At 53.7% G+C, this 14,901-nt stretch overlaps 1 protein-coding gene across 1 annotated transcript; it reads right to left on the minus strand.

The window, feature by feature from the left end:
* Positions 1-328: 328 nt before the first annotated feature.
* On the minus strand, positions 329-14,467 carry PLPP7 (phospholipid phosphatase 7 (inactive)). Its single transcript, XM_056505407.1, has 2 exons — positions 13,513-14,467; positions 329-1,173 (listed from the first exon to the last, which is right to left on the minus strand). The coding sequence occupies exons 1-2, from the start codon at positions 13,961-13,963 to the stop codon at positions 809-811; spliced, it is 816 nt and encodes a 271-aa protein (XP_056361382.1). The 5' UTR covers positions 13,964-14,467; the 3' UTR covers positions 329-808.
* Between the last annotated feature and the right edge of the window lie 434 nt (positions 14,468-14,901).

Consider the following 14,901-nt stretch of genomic DNA (forward strand, 5'->3'; position numbering starts at 1 on the left):
CATTTCAGAGACAGCACGTTGAGCATGGCCATCACCTGGATAAGAATCCACCAGGCTTCAAGGAGGCCACTTGTCAATAACGGGAAGAAACAGCACCACGTCAGGGCATTGTGTGTCCCTTACCAGACCAAAAACTCCTCACACACCTTCACAGAACAGATTTTCCTTCAGTGTACTGAGCACCCATCTATGCCCACCCCACCCAAAGCAAAAGTTTGCATCCCCTTGGGCAGCAAGACTGCAGGACCTGCTACATGCTGAATGTGTATCTCATTGTCACACTGGGCTGGTTTTCTCCCCTCCCTCATGATAAGAACCAAACAGGGCAGGATTTTTATGATTATTTATTATCTGTAAAGCACCAGCAGTGTCCTGACTCTGTACAAGCCACAACTGCTGGGCTTACAAAAAGAAAAAAAAAAGCACTGTGGCCAAAATAATTTATCCTCTAAAAAGTTCACGAACGTGTTCTCAGGAAGCTCTCAGGCACTGCCCATCCTGAGGACATTTCAAGGTGAACCACCTAAAGAAGGCAGACATGGAGCTCATTTCTCTCACCTGTAAAGCTTATTTAGGCTGCTGTCCAAACACAGCTTGAGAATTTGGCCAAAACACAGGTATGGCCCTTGATTGCTAAAACCCAATCCATTACAAGAAACTTTTTTTTTAAAGGTGGGGAAGCGACATTAAAAACCACCACTACTCATGGAAGCTACAACAGCTTCCAACAAACAACACGTAGAAAACACTGGGAGGGTGGGGGGGGGGGGACTCTCAAAGTATCTTCTAGTTCCCAAGTCCTCCAGGTTCACCAGATGGATATCAACATCTGGCACGTGTTGGAAGACATCCATATCAACTCCACCAGCCTGAACTGCAGGTAGCCGAAAGCGAAGCCCGAGAGCACGTCGGTGATGTGGTGCCGGCCGATCATGACGCGCGAGAGGCCCACGCAGAGGGCCCAGAGCACCAGCAGGATGCGCAGGGGGATGGCCAGCACCAGGTGGTTGAGGAAGAACTTGGAGAGCATGGCCACCCTGCTGGCGTGGCCGGCGGGAAAGGCGTACGTGTCCATGGTCAGGTAGTCCAGCAGGCCGGGGGTGATGTCGTACGGGCCCTTCCTCTTGGCCAGCTTCTGCAGACCGGCCACAATCATGATATCCAGGAGCAGGGCTGCAGGGAGGGAACAGCGAGAGACAGAAGAAGAGCTGAGGGCAATTTCAAGGTGTAACATTAAAGGGTTGTCATTGTCGTTAAATACAAATTTGGGGTTGGTTCTGGTCAGATGTCCACGGTGCACATGCACACAACTTCCCCATCTCAGGTCACCACCCAAATGTTGATCAACCCTCCCAGTTTGCCCACACAGGAGGCAAATACCACTTTTGATTACTGCTTTTGTCACCATGTGACAGAGGAGAGCCCCAAACCGCGGAGGCGAGGGACACACCTGGGGAGGAAGAAAGCAACTGGCAAAGCTAAAATTGAAACTCTTTTGGCCCTCAAACCACCACTCTGGGTGCTGCTCTTGCTGCCTCCACCCTGTGCTTTAAAAACCTCATGCAGCAAGGTCCCTGCCTAGGGTCTGTGCCAGGGTGACCAGGCTGCAGTGAGCAGAAAAGCAGAAAAAAAAGTGCAGCAGAAAAGCATCCCACAGCACTTTCTAGTGTTGTCCCTTATCCTCTCCCAAGTCCACCACCTCCTCCTGCCCAGTGCAGCCAGGGGATCACACCACGCTGACAGATTTCACACCACGCTGACAGATTTCACTAAGAAAGGAGCATTAGGAGCCAGTGAGCCAAGGGGAAAGCCACACAAGGAAGAAAAATGTGCTCCTGTGTTAGAAACAGCACCATTAGAAACAGCACCACGGTGTGTTGGAGGGTGGGCAACATCCTCCTGGATATCCCTTACCCCCCTTCCTCCTTTGCCAAAGCATCAGACACCCATGAGCCGTTTGTTCCTGCTCACCTCTTTCTCCCTGAGAGTCACCCCAGAGAGCCCCTTCCCTGTGCAATGCTCTGGGGGTACCACACCTCCCAGCCCAGCAATCCCAGGCACCTGCAGCTCTCCACACACCACCTTTCCTCCTTAGCTGCAGCAGTGAAACCCATCAGCACCTATCCACATCAGCCTCCTCTTCAGCCCACCCGCTTCGTCCCAGCCGACAGGTACTGTCATTTCTATTTCCTAGCATCAATTTTATTCCTCTCTAATCCCCTCATCTGCTTCTCCCCAACCCTCCTAATTAGTCAGAGTGCTGATTTCAGCTCCCTGCAGCAATGACAAGGACATATCTGCCATCATGAGCACAGCCTGCTCCCTTGGCAGGAATGCCAGGGGCCAGCTGTTTGGTTCCCAGGCCTGGTGCAGACCATTCCTTGAGAGCTGACAAGGCTTCAGGAGCATGGATGGGAGTGTGGTGGTGGTGGGGATGGGAAATGAGACAGCACACGGAGGCAGCTCCACCTGCCTGCTCAGCACCTGCAGGAGCTGGGAAGTGAGGAGCTGTCACAGCAGCTCTGCTCACCCACCTTCCCTGTGTGCCACCCCCAGCCCCCAAAACTGCTTTGGGAAGGGGCTGGGATTTATCCTGGCCAAACCCTCTCCTTATGGGAGGCTGCTTTTGTCCCTCATCCACACAGCATCCTGCATGGGGAAGTGGGACAGCAGGACCTCCCTGGGCCTTCTGCCCAAAGGTCTCAGAGCTGGGGAGGGCGGATGGAGCAGAGGAAAATATCTGGGTACCAGATCCTCCCTGGCATGGACAGAAGCAGGAATCCAGGGTAGACAAAAAAAGCAGGAGATTGACATAGAGTAGAGGTTCATGAGTGGCACCTGAACAAAGATGCAGGTGGCAAGGGGCTGCAAGGAGGCTGTTCACACCACTGGGTCTGGAGCAGCAGCAACGGGTTTAGGAGGACAAGGACAAGCAGGGACTGCCCAGCTCCTGCTGGATGTGACTGGCAGCAGGGAGAGAGCAGGGGGAGGCCTGCAGCCCACCAGGACCCCCACACTCAGCAGAGTGGTTGTCTGCAATTTGCTGATTTTTTTTTTTTTTTTTGATGGTCTGGCTGGGAGGAAAAGGCAGGGAGGGATTTCAGAGACAGGCTGTGGAGCCCTGGAGCAGCCACTCACCCTGGCTCCCTGTTAAGGTCAAATGCTGGCAGCCCAGGCCTGGCTGACCATTACAGGGCTGTGCAGAGCTCTGCTCATCTGGGCTTCCTAAACCACCCCCAGCCCAATTCCTCACCCACTAAGTGCCCCCCTCCGCAGCCCTGCTCCAGCAAAGTGCAGGAGATGATTTTCAGAGCTCATCAGCTGCATTTCCCACCAGCCCCATCTCACCCTGGACAAGAACTGTGTGAAACTGAAGCTCCACGATGCTCTCTCGGGAACCCAGACTCATCAAATTCTCGGGAACCCAGAAGCATCAGAGAGATGATGCACCAGAGCTGCCAAGGGAAGGCTCTGGCCCAAGCTGCTCTGCTGAAGTCAGCACCTATTGCATTGCTGAGAAACCCAGCCAGAGCTCTGGAACAATTTTGAGCACCCCAACAGATCCCAGTGTCTCCTCCACAGTGTTAAGGAAATTCCCTAGAGATCATTCTCCCCCAAACCTGCCCATGGATCAGTAGCACCAGTGCCATGTGCTTTAGCAATGCGTGGTGCTCACCATTGCCCATCAGGATTTTGCATTGGCAATATTTTTTTATGGTCAAAGGTGATGTCAGGGCAACTTGAGGGATGCAGGCATGTGTGCATGGAGAGCATGGAGACCAAGCCAAAGAGCAGTTCTAATAATCCTTTCATTCAGAAGATGAATAAAATGGGCCTTCAGTACTGCTAGCTTTGATTTTCATCAAATGATGCACAGAAAGCAAAAAGCCTCGTTTGCCCACATTTCAAGATCAGAAGGCATGACAGCATTAAAACCAGGGGTTAATTTACCATTAAAAGGAAAAAAACCACCAAAGATCCCCCGTCTGGTGCTTCTTCTGCCACTTCCCCTTGCACTTTCCATTCCTTTCATGGAGATTTCTTCATGAAGCAGCCCCAGCAGCCAGCCCTGAGGCATGGGGGGTCCCACTGCCTTCTCCCATCTCTGGGTCTCTGCTGCTCCCCTTCCCTCTGCTGCTGCTGCTGGCTCTGGCAGGGTGAATGAGCAGGCAGCACTGCTGCTGGTGCTGCCATAGCCCAACCTCCAGGAACAGACACAGACAGTGCCACTGCCCATCCTTCAGTGCCACAGCCCATCCTCCAGGAACAGACACAGACAGTGCCACAGCCCATCCCTCAGTGCCACTGCTCATCCTCCAGTGCCACAGCCCATCCTCCAGTGCCACAGCCCATCCTCCAGGAACAGACACAGACAGTGCCACTGCCCATCCCTCAGTGCCACAGCCCATCCTCCAGGAACAGACACAGACAGTGCCACTGCCCATCCTCCAGTGCCACAGCCCATCCTTCAGTGCCACTGCTCATCCTCCAGTGCCACAGCCCATCCCTCAGTGCCACAGCCCATCCTCCAGTGCCACAGCCCATCCCTCAGTGCCACAGCCCATCCTCCAGAAACAGACACAGACAGTGCCACAGCCCATCCTCCAGTGCCACAGCCCATCCTCCAGTGCCACAGCCCATCCTCCAGTGCCATAGCCCATCCTCCAGTGCCTAGCCCATCCTCCAGTGCCACAGCCCATCCTCCAGTGCCATAGCCCATCCTCCAGTGCCTAGCCCATCCTCCAGTGCCATAGCCCATCCTCCAGGAACAGACACAGACACTGCCACAGCCCATCCTCCAGTGCCACAGCCCATCCTCCAGTGCCACAGCCCATCCTTCAGTGCCATAGCCCATCCTCCAGTGCCACAGCCCATCCCTCAGTGCCACAGCCCATCCTCCAGTGCCACAGCCCATCCTTCAGTGCCACAGCCCATCCCTCAGTGCCACAGCCCATCCTCCAGTGCCATAGCCCATCCTTCAGTGCCACAGCCCATCCCTCAGTGCCACAGCCCATCCCTCAGGAACAGATACTGCCCAGCAGCCCCATCCCCAGCCCTATTCCTTTCAATGCCATGACTACATACCAGCTTGGACCTTGGCTCACTTCCTTCCTGCCCTTAATGCCCATCTCTTAATGCCTTCCCTCTTCACATGAGCACAGCACCAGGCAGGTAAGGGGTTAATTTTATCACGGGTCCCCTCGGTGTCCCAGCTGCAGGTGGGTGTCTCTGCACTGGGGACTGTTGCTGCTGTTGAACCCAAGCCCCTGAGCCTTGCAGCTGCAAACCAGCAGCACCACCTTGGCTCTGACCTTCCCTGAACAGAGCCCTGCAGACCCTGCAGGCTGACCTGGCTGGAGGCTGGAGCAAACAGCCCCAGGAGAGCCCAGGGAAAGGAGCCTGTGCTGATGTACCAGCCTGCACTGGCTGCTCTCTGGGGACCCTGGGGGCTGTCAAAAGCACAGCAGGGATGGCAGAGTGCCATCTGACTGAGGCTGAGATGAGAGGATCAAGAAATTTTAATATGAAACATTTTTTCCATCATGCTTTACCCCCCAGAGCCAGGTAGCACTGGGTTTAAACCAGAGGCATCACTGGATGTAAAATCCAGGTAGTGCTGGATTTAAGAGCAAAAGAAGGATTAGCTCTTGTCCATTCTTGCTCCTTTCACATTTTTGTGAAAAAGATCAGAATTTCCCTGTTGACCTGATGTTAAGGGAAAAAATCCTTCAGATTTCCAATGCAAAACCATCCAATCTCCAAATTCTACATTAACATCTAAAACTGCCTTAAAACACAAAACCAAAGAGCAAGTCTTGTCTTGCCTGTGACTATTTTAGCATCAGAGATCACCTTGGTATTGTAAAAAGCCAACATCTGGCATCAGATGCACAGTAAATGAGCTGAAAGTGAGCCCCCTGGGCAGGCATTTTTTATCTATTAATAAGGAAAGGAAAACAATTATCTGCCTTGCTCCTACCACCAAAATTTAGGAGCCCATTAGGAGCAGAGAGGTGAGCAGAGAGGAGCCCTGTGCAGGCAGGGCACAAGGACAAACTGAACTGAATTGTCAGCAGAACCACACCAAACCAAACCAAACCCCAAAGCTTGTATTTGAGATAATCAACACCTTTGGATGTCCCCTGCCACCATAAGATCCTTCCTGTCCCCGAGGTGGCATCTCTGCTGCCATCCCTTATGGCTGGAGGAGGCAGAGGATGGTGAGAGCACCCTTGGGTCTGCTCCAGGCTGGAGCCAGGCAGTGTCTCCAGGGATGGCAGCAGATTCCAGTGGGATGTTTATATAAACATGATATCAAAACCACAGCTGAAAAACAACCTGGGTGCAGTTCTAGGGGCAGGGGGGGAGGAAAAGAGGAGAAAGCCAAAAAAGCCCTTGGCCTCATCTGCTCCTGCAGATCCACGTGACTTCACACACGTGGGGCTGCTTGGATGAGACAAGGCTGCTCTCCAGAGCCCAGCCTGGAGGTTGGGACCAGAAACAGCCACAAGCTGGGCTCAGCCCCCCAGAGCCCCCCAGAACCACGGCTGAGCACACAGGGAGAGGAAAACAGGGAGGAAAATGCCCAGGAATGAGGGGTGAGCCCATTCCATGAGCTCAGGAGGGTCCCAATGGGGGAGCAGATGTTCCTCAGACAAAAGCAGAGCCAAACTGGTGACAACTCATTGTCCAGGCTTCAAACTCACCGTGCTGGAGGTGGCATGTGCTCCCCCCTGCAGCTGTGAGGCTTTGAAGATGCTGTATTGCCTGGATTTCCTCACCCAGTAGTGAACTCTGGACAAACCAGTCCCAGGAAACAGTTTCTTTAGCTCCATAATTAGAATTCATAATTTTTTCCCCCATTTTTCTTTTTACTTGTGTGTCCCCTCCTACTCCTTCTGGACTTCCCAAATCTCCTGCAGGCATTAGGCTCCCTGACCTGGAAAATGAGCTCTTTGCAGCCTTATCTCGTTGACATTAATGAAAGATGCAGGTTTCAAAAGAATCTTCACCCTCTCTCCAGTGGAGTCAGCAGCATCTGGAAGAGGTCCACTCTGGAAATTAACCCCTCCATTCCATTTTGCTCCCCAAATGTGGCACTATTGGAAGAGCTGACAGAAAGCACAGATGGCATGACACATTGAAGAGCCAATGAATCAGGCATGCTGGTGTTTGGGGGGGGTTATTTTTTGGCTGAACAAGCATCAGCATGGGGTAAGCGGTCATGGGGAGGTGATAAAATGGTGGAAAGCGGAATTGTGCAATTAATTAAAATAAAAACCCACAACAACTAAAAATAGCTTTGCTATATTCTAGATGATTAGAAGCAGCCCTGAGTGCAAACACAGGCTGCCTGGAGCTCTCCCCTTGGAAGCACTGTGCCCTGGCAGCTGGGAAATTTGTACTGAGCATCAAACACTGAGCAGGGCTGCTTCACTGGGGGGAGATGCAGGCAAGAGGGGGAGCACAGTGAAAAGGGCTCGTGCTGCTGGGGAAGAGGAGCTGAACAGCCCCAAGGATGGCTCATCTGCCTCCCAGATGGGCTCTGACAGCTGGAAATGCTCCTGTACCCCATGGCAGCAGCACAGGTACCATCAGCACACCCCAGAACCACACCAGCATCACCAGCAGCACTGTATGGGGTGAGCTGGAGGAAGAACAGTGCCTTGGGCTGAGCACCAGCAGGTCCCCACACAGGCTGGGCTCCTTGCTGTTTGGGCTTGGAGTTACACCCCACTGCTTTCAGAGAGGCAAACTGGAAAAGAACAAAAATAAAATTGAAAAAAAGGGTCTGGTTCTGTGATGCTCAGAGGGTCTCCAACCATCACACCTCACAGTGTGGACCCAGCTTACACCTGCCACATCCCTGTGCAGATGGAAATGGCTCTGATGGTTCTCTGCTCCAGGTTAAAACACAGAGGTTTCCTCAAAGGGGAGGAAAAAAGGAGAATTCACCTGATCGCCCTTTCCCACCCCACCCTCCACCAATGCAGACCCGGAGCAGGAGACTCTGCGGGCTCTCCCTGCCCGCTGCTCCTCCCAAAGCTCCTCTCAGTCCGCACCTTCCTCCTCCCAGCCCTGCTGCTGTCAGGGCGTGTTAGAGCCCAACAACTCACCCGTGTCCGGGATGTCCCTCGGGCAGAGCCTGGCTCTGCTCCCCAGCCTGCTGTGAAACACTCCTGTCCCCTCTCAGTGCAGGCAGGGGCAAGGGGAAGCTGTTCCCGGAGTGACAGACACAAGGATGACTCATTTCCCATGTTTATTCCCCCTCTTCCCATTCAGCAGCCCTCGCACTCCTTTTCCCTTTCGCTCTGCATTCAGGGGAGCGTTTCGCTGTTTGCGGAGCGAGGGCTGGATTCCAGCTCGCTGCACATTCCCCAGGGCTGCACACAAGGGATGCTCGCAGCATCCCCAGGAGCTGAGCAGATCGCAGCTGATCACACCAGGAAACGCCCCGTGCCTGCCCCAGCCACACAGGTGATCCCAGCCTGTCACCCCCTGCCCTTTGTCCTTGTCCTCTACCCGAGCAGGACACGCTCCTGTGCAGGAGGGGCAGGGAAGCAGGGGGAGCTGGGCAGGGCTGGCTGCTCAGAGATGCCTGAGCTCATCAGCTGTGAAGGGATGAAGGCTGAGCACAGCACCCACCAAAGGACCACGGCTGTATCTGGGCAGAACAGAGGCAGATTAGCAGCCTGGAGTGATGAAGAGGAATGTTTAATACCAGGCTGGGCCTGTGTCTAACTGCTGGATTCAGGGGGTGGGCATTGCATTGTTCCCTCTGCCTGGCACCTTCCATGGGTCACTCATGTTGGGTTATTTGGCATTTAAATGTTTCCACCTCACTGGGCAGACGTGCTGCTGGCTCAGTGAGACCTTGGTGGGCACTGGCAGGGCTGGGAGGAGGGTGGGACAGTGGCTGAGCCCCCTCCATGTGCCAGGCTGCCCAAGGAGGGATGGTTCCACAGGGCACCAGCTCCCAAACTGCTCTACCCATCCCTGATGGAATGTCCTCTGCCCTGCCTGGCCCAGAAAATCACAGCTCTCACAGTGGAAGAATGAAAGGGGAAAAAATGGACACATCTGGCCCCAAACCATCTCTGGGGCTCTGTGCTGAGCAAGCTGTGCTGCATACAGACTGATCCATCTGCCACGCAGCTCCCCGGCTCTGCTGGGTCTGGGCTGCCCTGAGGCTGACAGGATCACTGCCTGCACTGCCTGGGCATTTCATCTACCCCCTGACCTTTACCAGCAATGGGCTGTGCTGTCTGGATTTTCATCACACATCCTCCAAAGAGCAGCACGACAATACCTGAAGCACGTCTGTATTGCTAGAACAGGGTCACTGGGGTCTCCAGGGGCTTGGTGAAAGCATTTCTTCCTCTCTTTCCTTCCTAATCCACCAATTTCTTGCAAATCTGGTCTTGCCTAGAAGCTGCCAGGATGGGATCAGAGAGTTCTGACCATATATATGTATTTGTAATTTTCTTTCTTTGGGGGTCTCCAGGGACTAGGCTTCAGAATATCACAGCCTGGTTCCTAGTCAGAGTAAAGCTATGTCAGTATTCAGCAAGAAGGCTGGACAGAGCAAGAACTTCCTCCTTGCTGACCTCCAGGAGTGGAGAAGCAGCCCTGGGCTCCCTCCTTTCCTCCTGTGGCATTCACCCATCCCCAGCCTGACACTGCTGGATGATACATCCACGCCCTGAGGCAGTGCTGTACTTAATGGGATAAATGCTTAGTGACAGCACCACAGAGCCATCCTGGAGATGGCACTGGGAGCAGGGTCACAGACAGCAAGCAGACAGCACAAGGGCTTTCTCTCCTACCTGTTCCAGAGAGCCATGGCCACAGTAGAACCAGCTACTGGCACTCCAAACAAAGCACAAACACAATTTGGTGTGCAAGGACGACCCAAGCAGGTACCTCCCAACAGTAAATAACCAAACACAGCAGTGGTTTGGCTGTAAACACAAGAGGGGCCTTACTTTGGGTGGGCAACCATATCCCATCCCCAGTGACCACATTCCACCTCCACTGCAGTTAGAAGGTGCCTGGATCTGCAAAGACCATCAGTTTAACAAGATCAATCTGTTTAGCTTAATAAATAGGAGGTGAGGAAATTACTTGAGCACTATCCAAAATACTGAAAGGCAGAAGAGATGCTGGCTGAAAGAGCTGGAGAGAGAAGGGTATGGGGATGCAATGAAGGGAAGAGTCCAGCTAAAAGCACTTGTGAGAATCCCTGCCACTGCAGTAATACAGAAATGGCTCTGACAAGTTCACCCTCACTTGTAACTGTACATCAGATTGAGTGTTTGGGTTTTTTCCCTCAACAAATTGAACAGGAATAAATTAAGGGATGTGCTACAGCCTGTATTTTGCCGTGGGTTAGATCGATGATCCAAATGTTCTTTGCTGGCTCTACAGTCAATGAATCACTAAATTTGGATCCACGTCCTCACCAGATGGATCAGAACCAGAAACCGAGGTGCTGCTGCCCCCAGGGTTTAATGGAATTTGTGTCTGGTTCTGAAGCAGATCTGGGCATTTTACTGAAAAGTTTTATAACTGCTTTCCCCCTGCAAGCCCAATTGCAAAGTTTAAATTATTTTCTAAGCACCTTAGCTATCATGAAACCCTTGTGATTGCAAAGAAAAGCTTGCACGGTCCTAAAAGTTCCAACACTGGCAGACAAATAAAATCAACTTTATAACTGGGGGATTTCCTGAGTTATGATTTTCTCAATTTAGCCAAGGGGTTGTGGACCTTCTCCCTGACTTTTGCTCAGCCAGGGCTGGTGATGCTGAGACAATCTTCCTGAAAGCATGTCCTGGCAGAGGGATTTTTACAGTGGGCACAGACATCTGGCTTCTCCCATCTTTTCAGTAACAGCCTGTGTGTGCTTCTCTGGCTGTTTGGCATTTGCTGGGAAAGATTACTGTGAGAAGGGGAATCAATAAATTCCATCACAGATGACAAACACGGAGGGAAAACATTGCTTGGGGTTGCTAATCAGCATCTGCAGTGGGGATGGATGGGGCACCCCAGGGTCAGACCCCTGACCCGAAATGCTCCCACATGTGCTGGCAAAGCCCCTGGTGAGAGCTCCTCCTCCATCTGCAGTGGTGCTCCTGCAGGTTCCCAGTCCCATTTCAGCAGTCTCCTCGCCTTGGAACCTGATTGCAAATCCTAAACAAGTGCTCAGTGATGGGCTGGCTCCCTGCCCAGAGACTGCATCAGAAATTCTGCTTGATGTACCAAGCCCTCAGCAAGCAGGGGGAAGGGAGCAGAGCCTGGGGAGGTGTGGAAGGGGTGCACACACACCCCAACTTCCCAGCTTCCCTCTTCCAGCAGGGAAGCACCAGGAGGTTCCCTTCCCTTTGACCTGTGCCTGTCCAGGAGGGCTTTTCACCACATCCTGGTGGATTTGAACCCCAGGAAAGCAGCAGCAAGAGGGATGCCAGATGCAGCAGTGCTGCCATGACCTTCCTGCCTACACAAGTCCCCACTTTTCCAGGGACCTGTTGAGGTCCAGCAGCCCCAGGCTCCCAGCAGGCCCCTTCTCCACCAGCACTGCAGATATCATGGCAGCAGCTCCTCAGACACTCACAGTTTCTGACTGCAATCTTAAATATCAGCCCAAGGCCACTCACAGCAGAGATCTGCTCTGTGGGGTGACACAAGTCCTGCTGCAGAAGCTCTGAGGGCACCTTGGCCAGTGCCACCAGTCAGTGCTGCCTTTTCAGAGGCTGCCAGACCCATGGAACTGGTCCTTCACACCAATTAACCATTTCCTTTCTGGGCAGAGGGACAGGAGGGGTGGCAGTAGTGTATCTAGGCAGGGGTGCAAGACTCCAGAGCCCCCAGTTTGTCCCTGGGCACCACGCTGGAGCTCAGGAGACCTGGAGATGAGGGGAGTGAGGCAGGGATGAGCTCTCCCTGCCACCACTCCACAAAGTTAGAACATGACCCCGAGGTGGCTTTGCATTTGGCCTCCTCATATGGCAAGAGAAGGGTGAGAATATCTTCCCTGCTTTTAAGCCAAAAGGGGCATTATCTCTTTGCAAGGGCCTCAAATATTTCAGAATCAAAGCGGTCGGTTTGACAGAGGCTCTTGGGTCAAGGGACATCTGGAAACGGTGCCTCGCTGTTGGTCACCTCCGATTTCATCCTCGTGCCCTTTTAAACAGATCCTCCCTTCCCAGTGAGGGGCTGACCCCCAGGAGCCCCTCAGGAACTGCTGAGCTCTGCATCATCTGCTGCTATTCTGGCTCCTTCCCTGCCACGGCCTCCCCGTGAGCGGCACAGCACGAGGACAGGCTCCTCCAAAGGCACAGGGCAGAACAGGCAGCTACCACTGTGCTTTTCAAACCAGTCCAGCTCAGTCTTTGCCCTCTCTGAAGGATGGACTTGTGAAAAAAAAAAAAAACAACTCAAGAGTGGGGCCACGTTGCTGAGCTGTATCACGTCACAGTCAGCCCATGCAGACAGGACGTCCCTTTCCTGTGGTGCCTGTGAAAAAAAAGTGTCCCTACAGCCTCTCAAAATGCTCCCTGAGAAGAAAGTGTCTAAATCCAATGTTTTCAGTTTCTCCTACCAATCAAAAGTGGGATTCCTGAGTTTTTAGGGTGGTGAAACACCAGGGTGGGTCACAGCCAGAGCAGAGGGTAATTAGTCACAAGGAAAAATAGGATAACTGGACCCTGTGCCAAAGGCAGAAGAGCAAGAAGAGCAAGGTCTTCAGGTATGCATGGCCTGGGCAAGTTGGGGCCAGGATCTAAGGCAAGTCACAGCTAGAGCTCATCCTGGCCACTGGTGGGACATCAGTGGAGAAGCCAAACCCTTCGACACATCCCAATCTCCAGAAACAGGGACACTGACCACCACCATGCAAGGGAGGACTAGCAGGAGAGCCAGAGGCATCCCAGCCTGTCTGCACAGCCTCTGGGTCAAATTAGCACATGGAAACGGGGACAGCAGAGAGAAAGGCACCCAAGGGAAGGAGGATGTGAGCAAACTGCAGCAGGGAAGGTGACAGGACTCCATCATGGGGAGCCAGGGTCTGGTCAAGAGGGTGGCAAGGGGATGGAAACAACATCCTCAGGAATTGATCCAGATATTAAATTAAAGACATTTATGTTTTTCCCACTTATCAAACTCCAAGGCAGATGACCACAGATAATAAAAGACATCAGTGCTGGTATCCACCCTCCCAGCACAGACACTCCCCTGGTCTGACTGCCCCATGCAGGACCAGGGGCCTGCCCCTGCTCCATGGCTGCCCCCAGCTCCATCCCTCTTAGACACCTTCTTGTGACACCCATCACCCACAGCACCTGGGACTAAGAGGGGGACCAAGAGGGCCAACAAGTGCAGCGTCTACCCTAAAGGTCACTCCCTGCTTCCCAACCACTTCTGATGCTGGGAGCAGCCAGAGGAGGAGTCCCAGCGCCGCTGTCCCTTGTGACCAGGGCTGGGCTTTCCCAGCAGGGAGGGAGGTTTGGCACTCACCTAGCAGCAGGTTCATGAGGACCTCCTGGCCTGCCAGCGTGCTGCTCTTCACCAGGCAGATGAGCGTGCCCGCGATCCAGGGGATGCCGTGCCCCGTTATCCCCAGCAGGTTGATCATGGAGCGGGCGCCTCCCCAGGAGGAGGCTCTGCTGGCACACACCCCCAGCCTCTTGGACATGCAGATGTCGATGGCCAGCAGCGAGTTGAAGGCGATTCCCTTGAAGGAGGGGTTGAGCTGCATGCAATCCTCCTCGGGCAGCTGCTGCGACTGCCGCCGCTCCCTGGGGCCGCTGCCCTGGCCACCAGCTGCCCCAGCCTGGCCACTCTGCTTCCTGCTGGAGCTCCTGCTCTCCTGGTTCCCCTTCAGGGGCTGATTCAGGGAGAGGAACTCAGCCCTGTTGAGGACATTGTTCCTGTCTCTGGCCCTGGCCCGTGGCTGGGATGCTGGCATTGCAGTCTCTCTTTAACGCAACCTGCTTTGCAAATACCGGCAAGGAGAGAAATCCCTCTTCTCCCTGCAGAAAGCTTCCCCCACTCCCACCCTCACAAGCTGTGAATTTGGGAAGCTACAAAGGTTCCCCTCTGTTGCAGTTGCCCCCAGCACAGACTGCAGCTGTTAAATATAGAGTAAGGAATGCACATGGCTGTTTACTTCATGGGCCTAGCAAGCTTGGAAGGAAAATTAATGCCAGGCTTGGCAGCCAGTCCAGTGCCAGGGAAAAAGGTTGGACAGCCAATAGATACGAAGAAGAGGAGGGAAAAACATTGTGCCAAAGGTTGGTTGCTTCTGGCCTGGTCTATTTAAATCTTCCAATTGCTTATTCCTCTAGGCTGCAAGGGAGACTGGGAAATGTAGTTCTTCGTGTGCTGCAATTCACATTTCAGCACCAGAGTCAGAGCTGGAGATGATGGCATCCCCTCCCCAGGGCACCCCATGGAGGGCTGTGCTGCCTGGCTGTGCAGCACCAAGACCAGGTGTTGCTCAGGCACTTCCCCTCACGGGGCTGTCCCCAAATCTTCCAGATTAATCTGTTCTTCAACTTCTCCCCCACTTCCTGGGCACCCCCTCCTCTCCTGGCATGGACACCTTTCAATCCCCACTAACCCCATCCTCCCTGCCTGCTCAGGATGCGCCCCTGGAGCTGCTTCCATCACTCACCCCGCTCCTGGATGAAGGAGAAGCATCCCCAGCCTGCTGCTCACCCAGGAAGGAGGTGCTGATGCATTCCCACCCTCCTTTCCTGGCACTGTGCGTGGCCTCGATAGCGCACGTGTCGCTGCCGTGTCCCCAGCCGGGCTGAAAGCAGGGACAGCCACTGCCACATCCCCCAAAAGCAGCACAGCCACTGCCCACAGCAGCATGGGAAGGCTGTGCCAGGCCCTGAGGAG

The sequence above is a fragment of the Oenanthe melanoleuca genome, chromosome 17 (genome assembly GCF_029582105.1).
Source record: "Oenanthe melanoleuca isolate GR-GAL-2019-014 chromosome 17, OMel1.0, whole genome shotgun sequence".
NCBI classification, from domain to species: Eukaryota; Metazoa; Chordata; class Aves; order Passeriformes; family Muscicapidae; genus Oenanthe; species Oenanthe melanoleuca.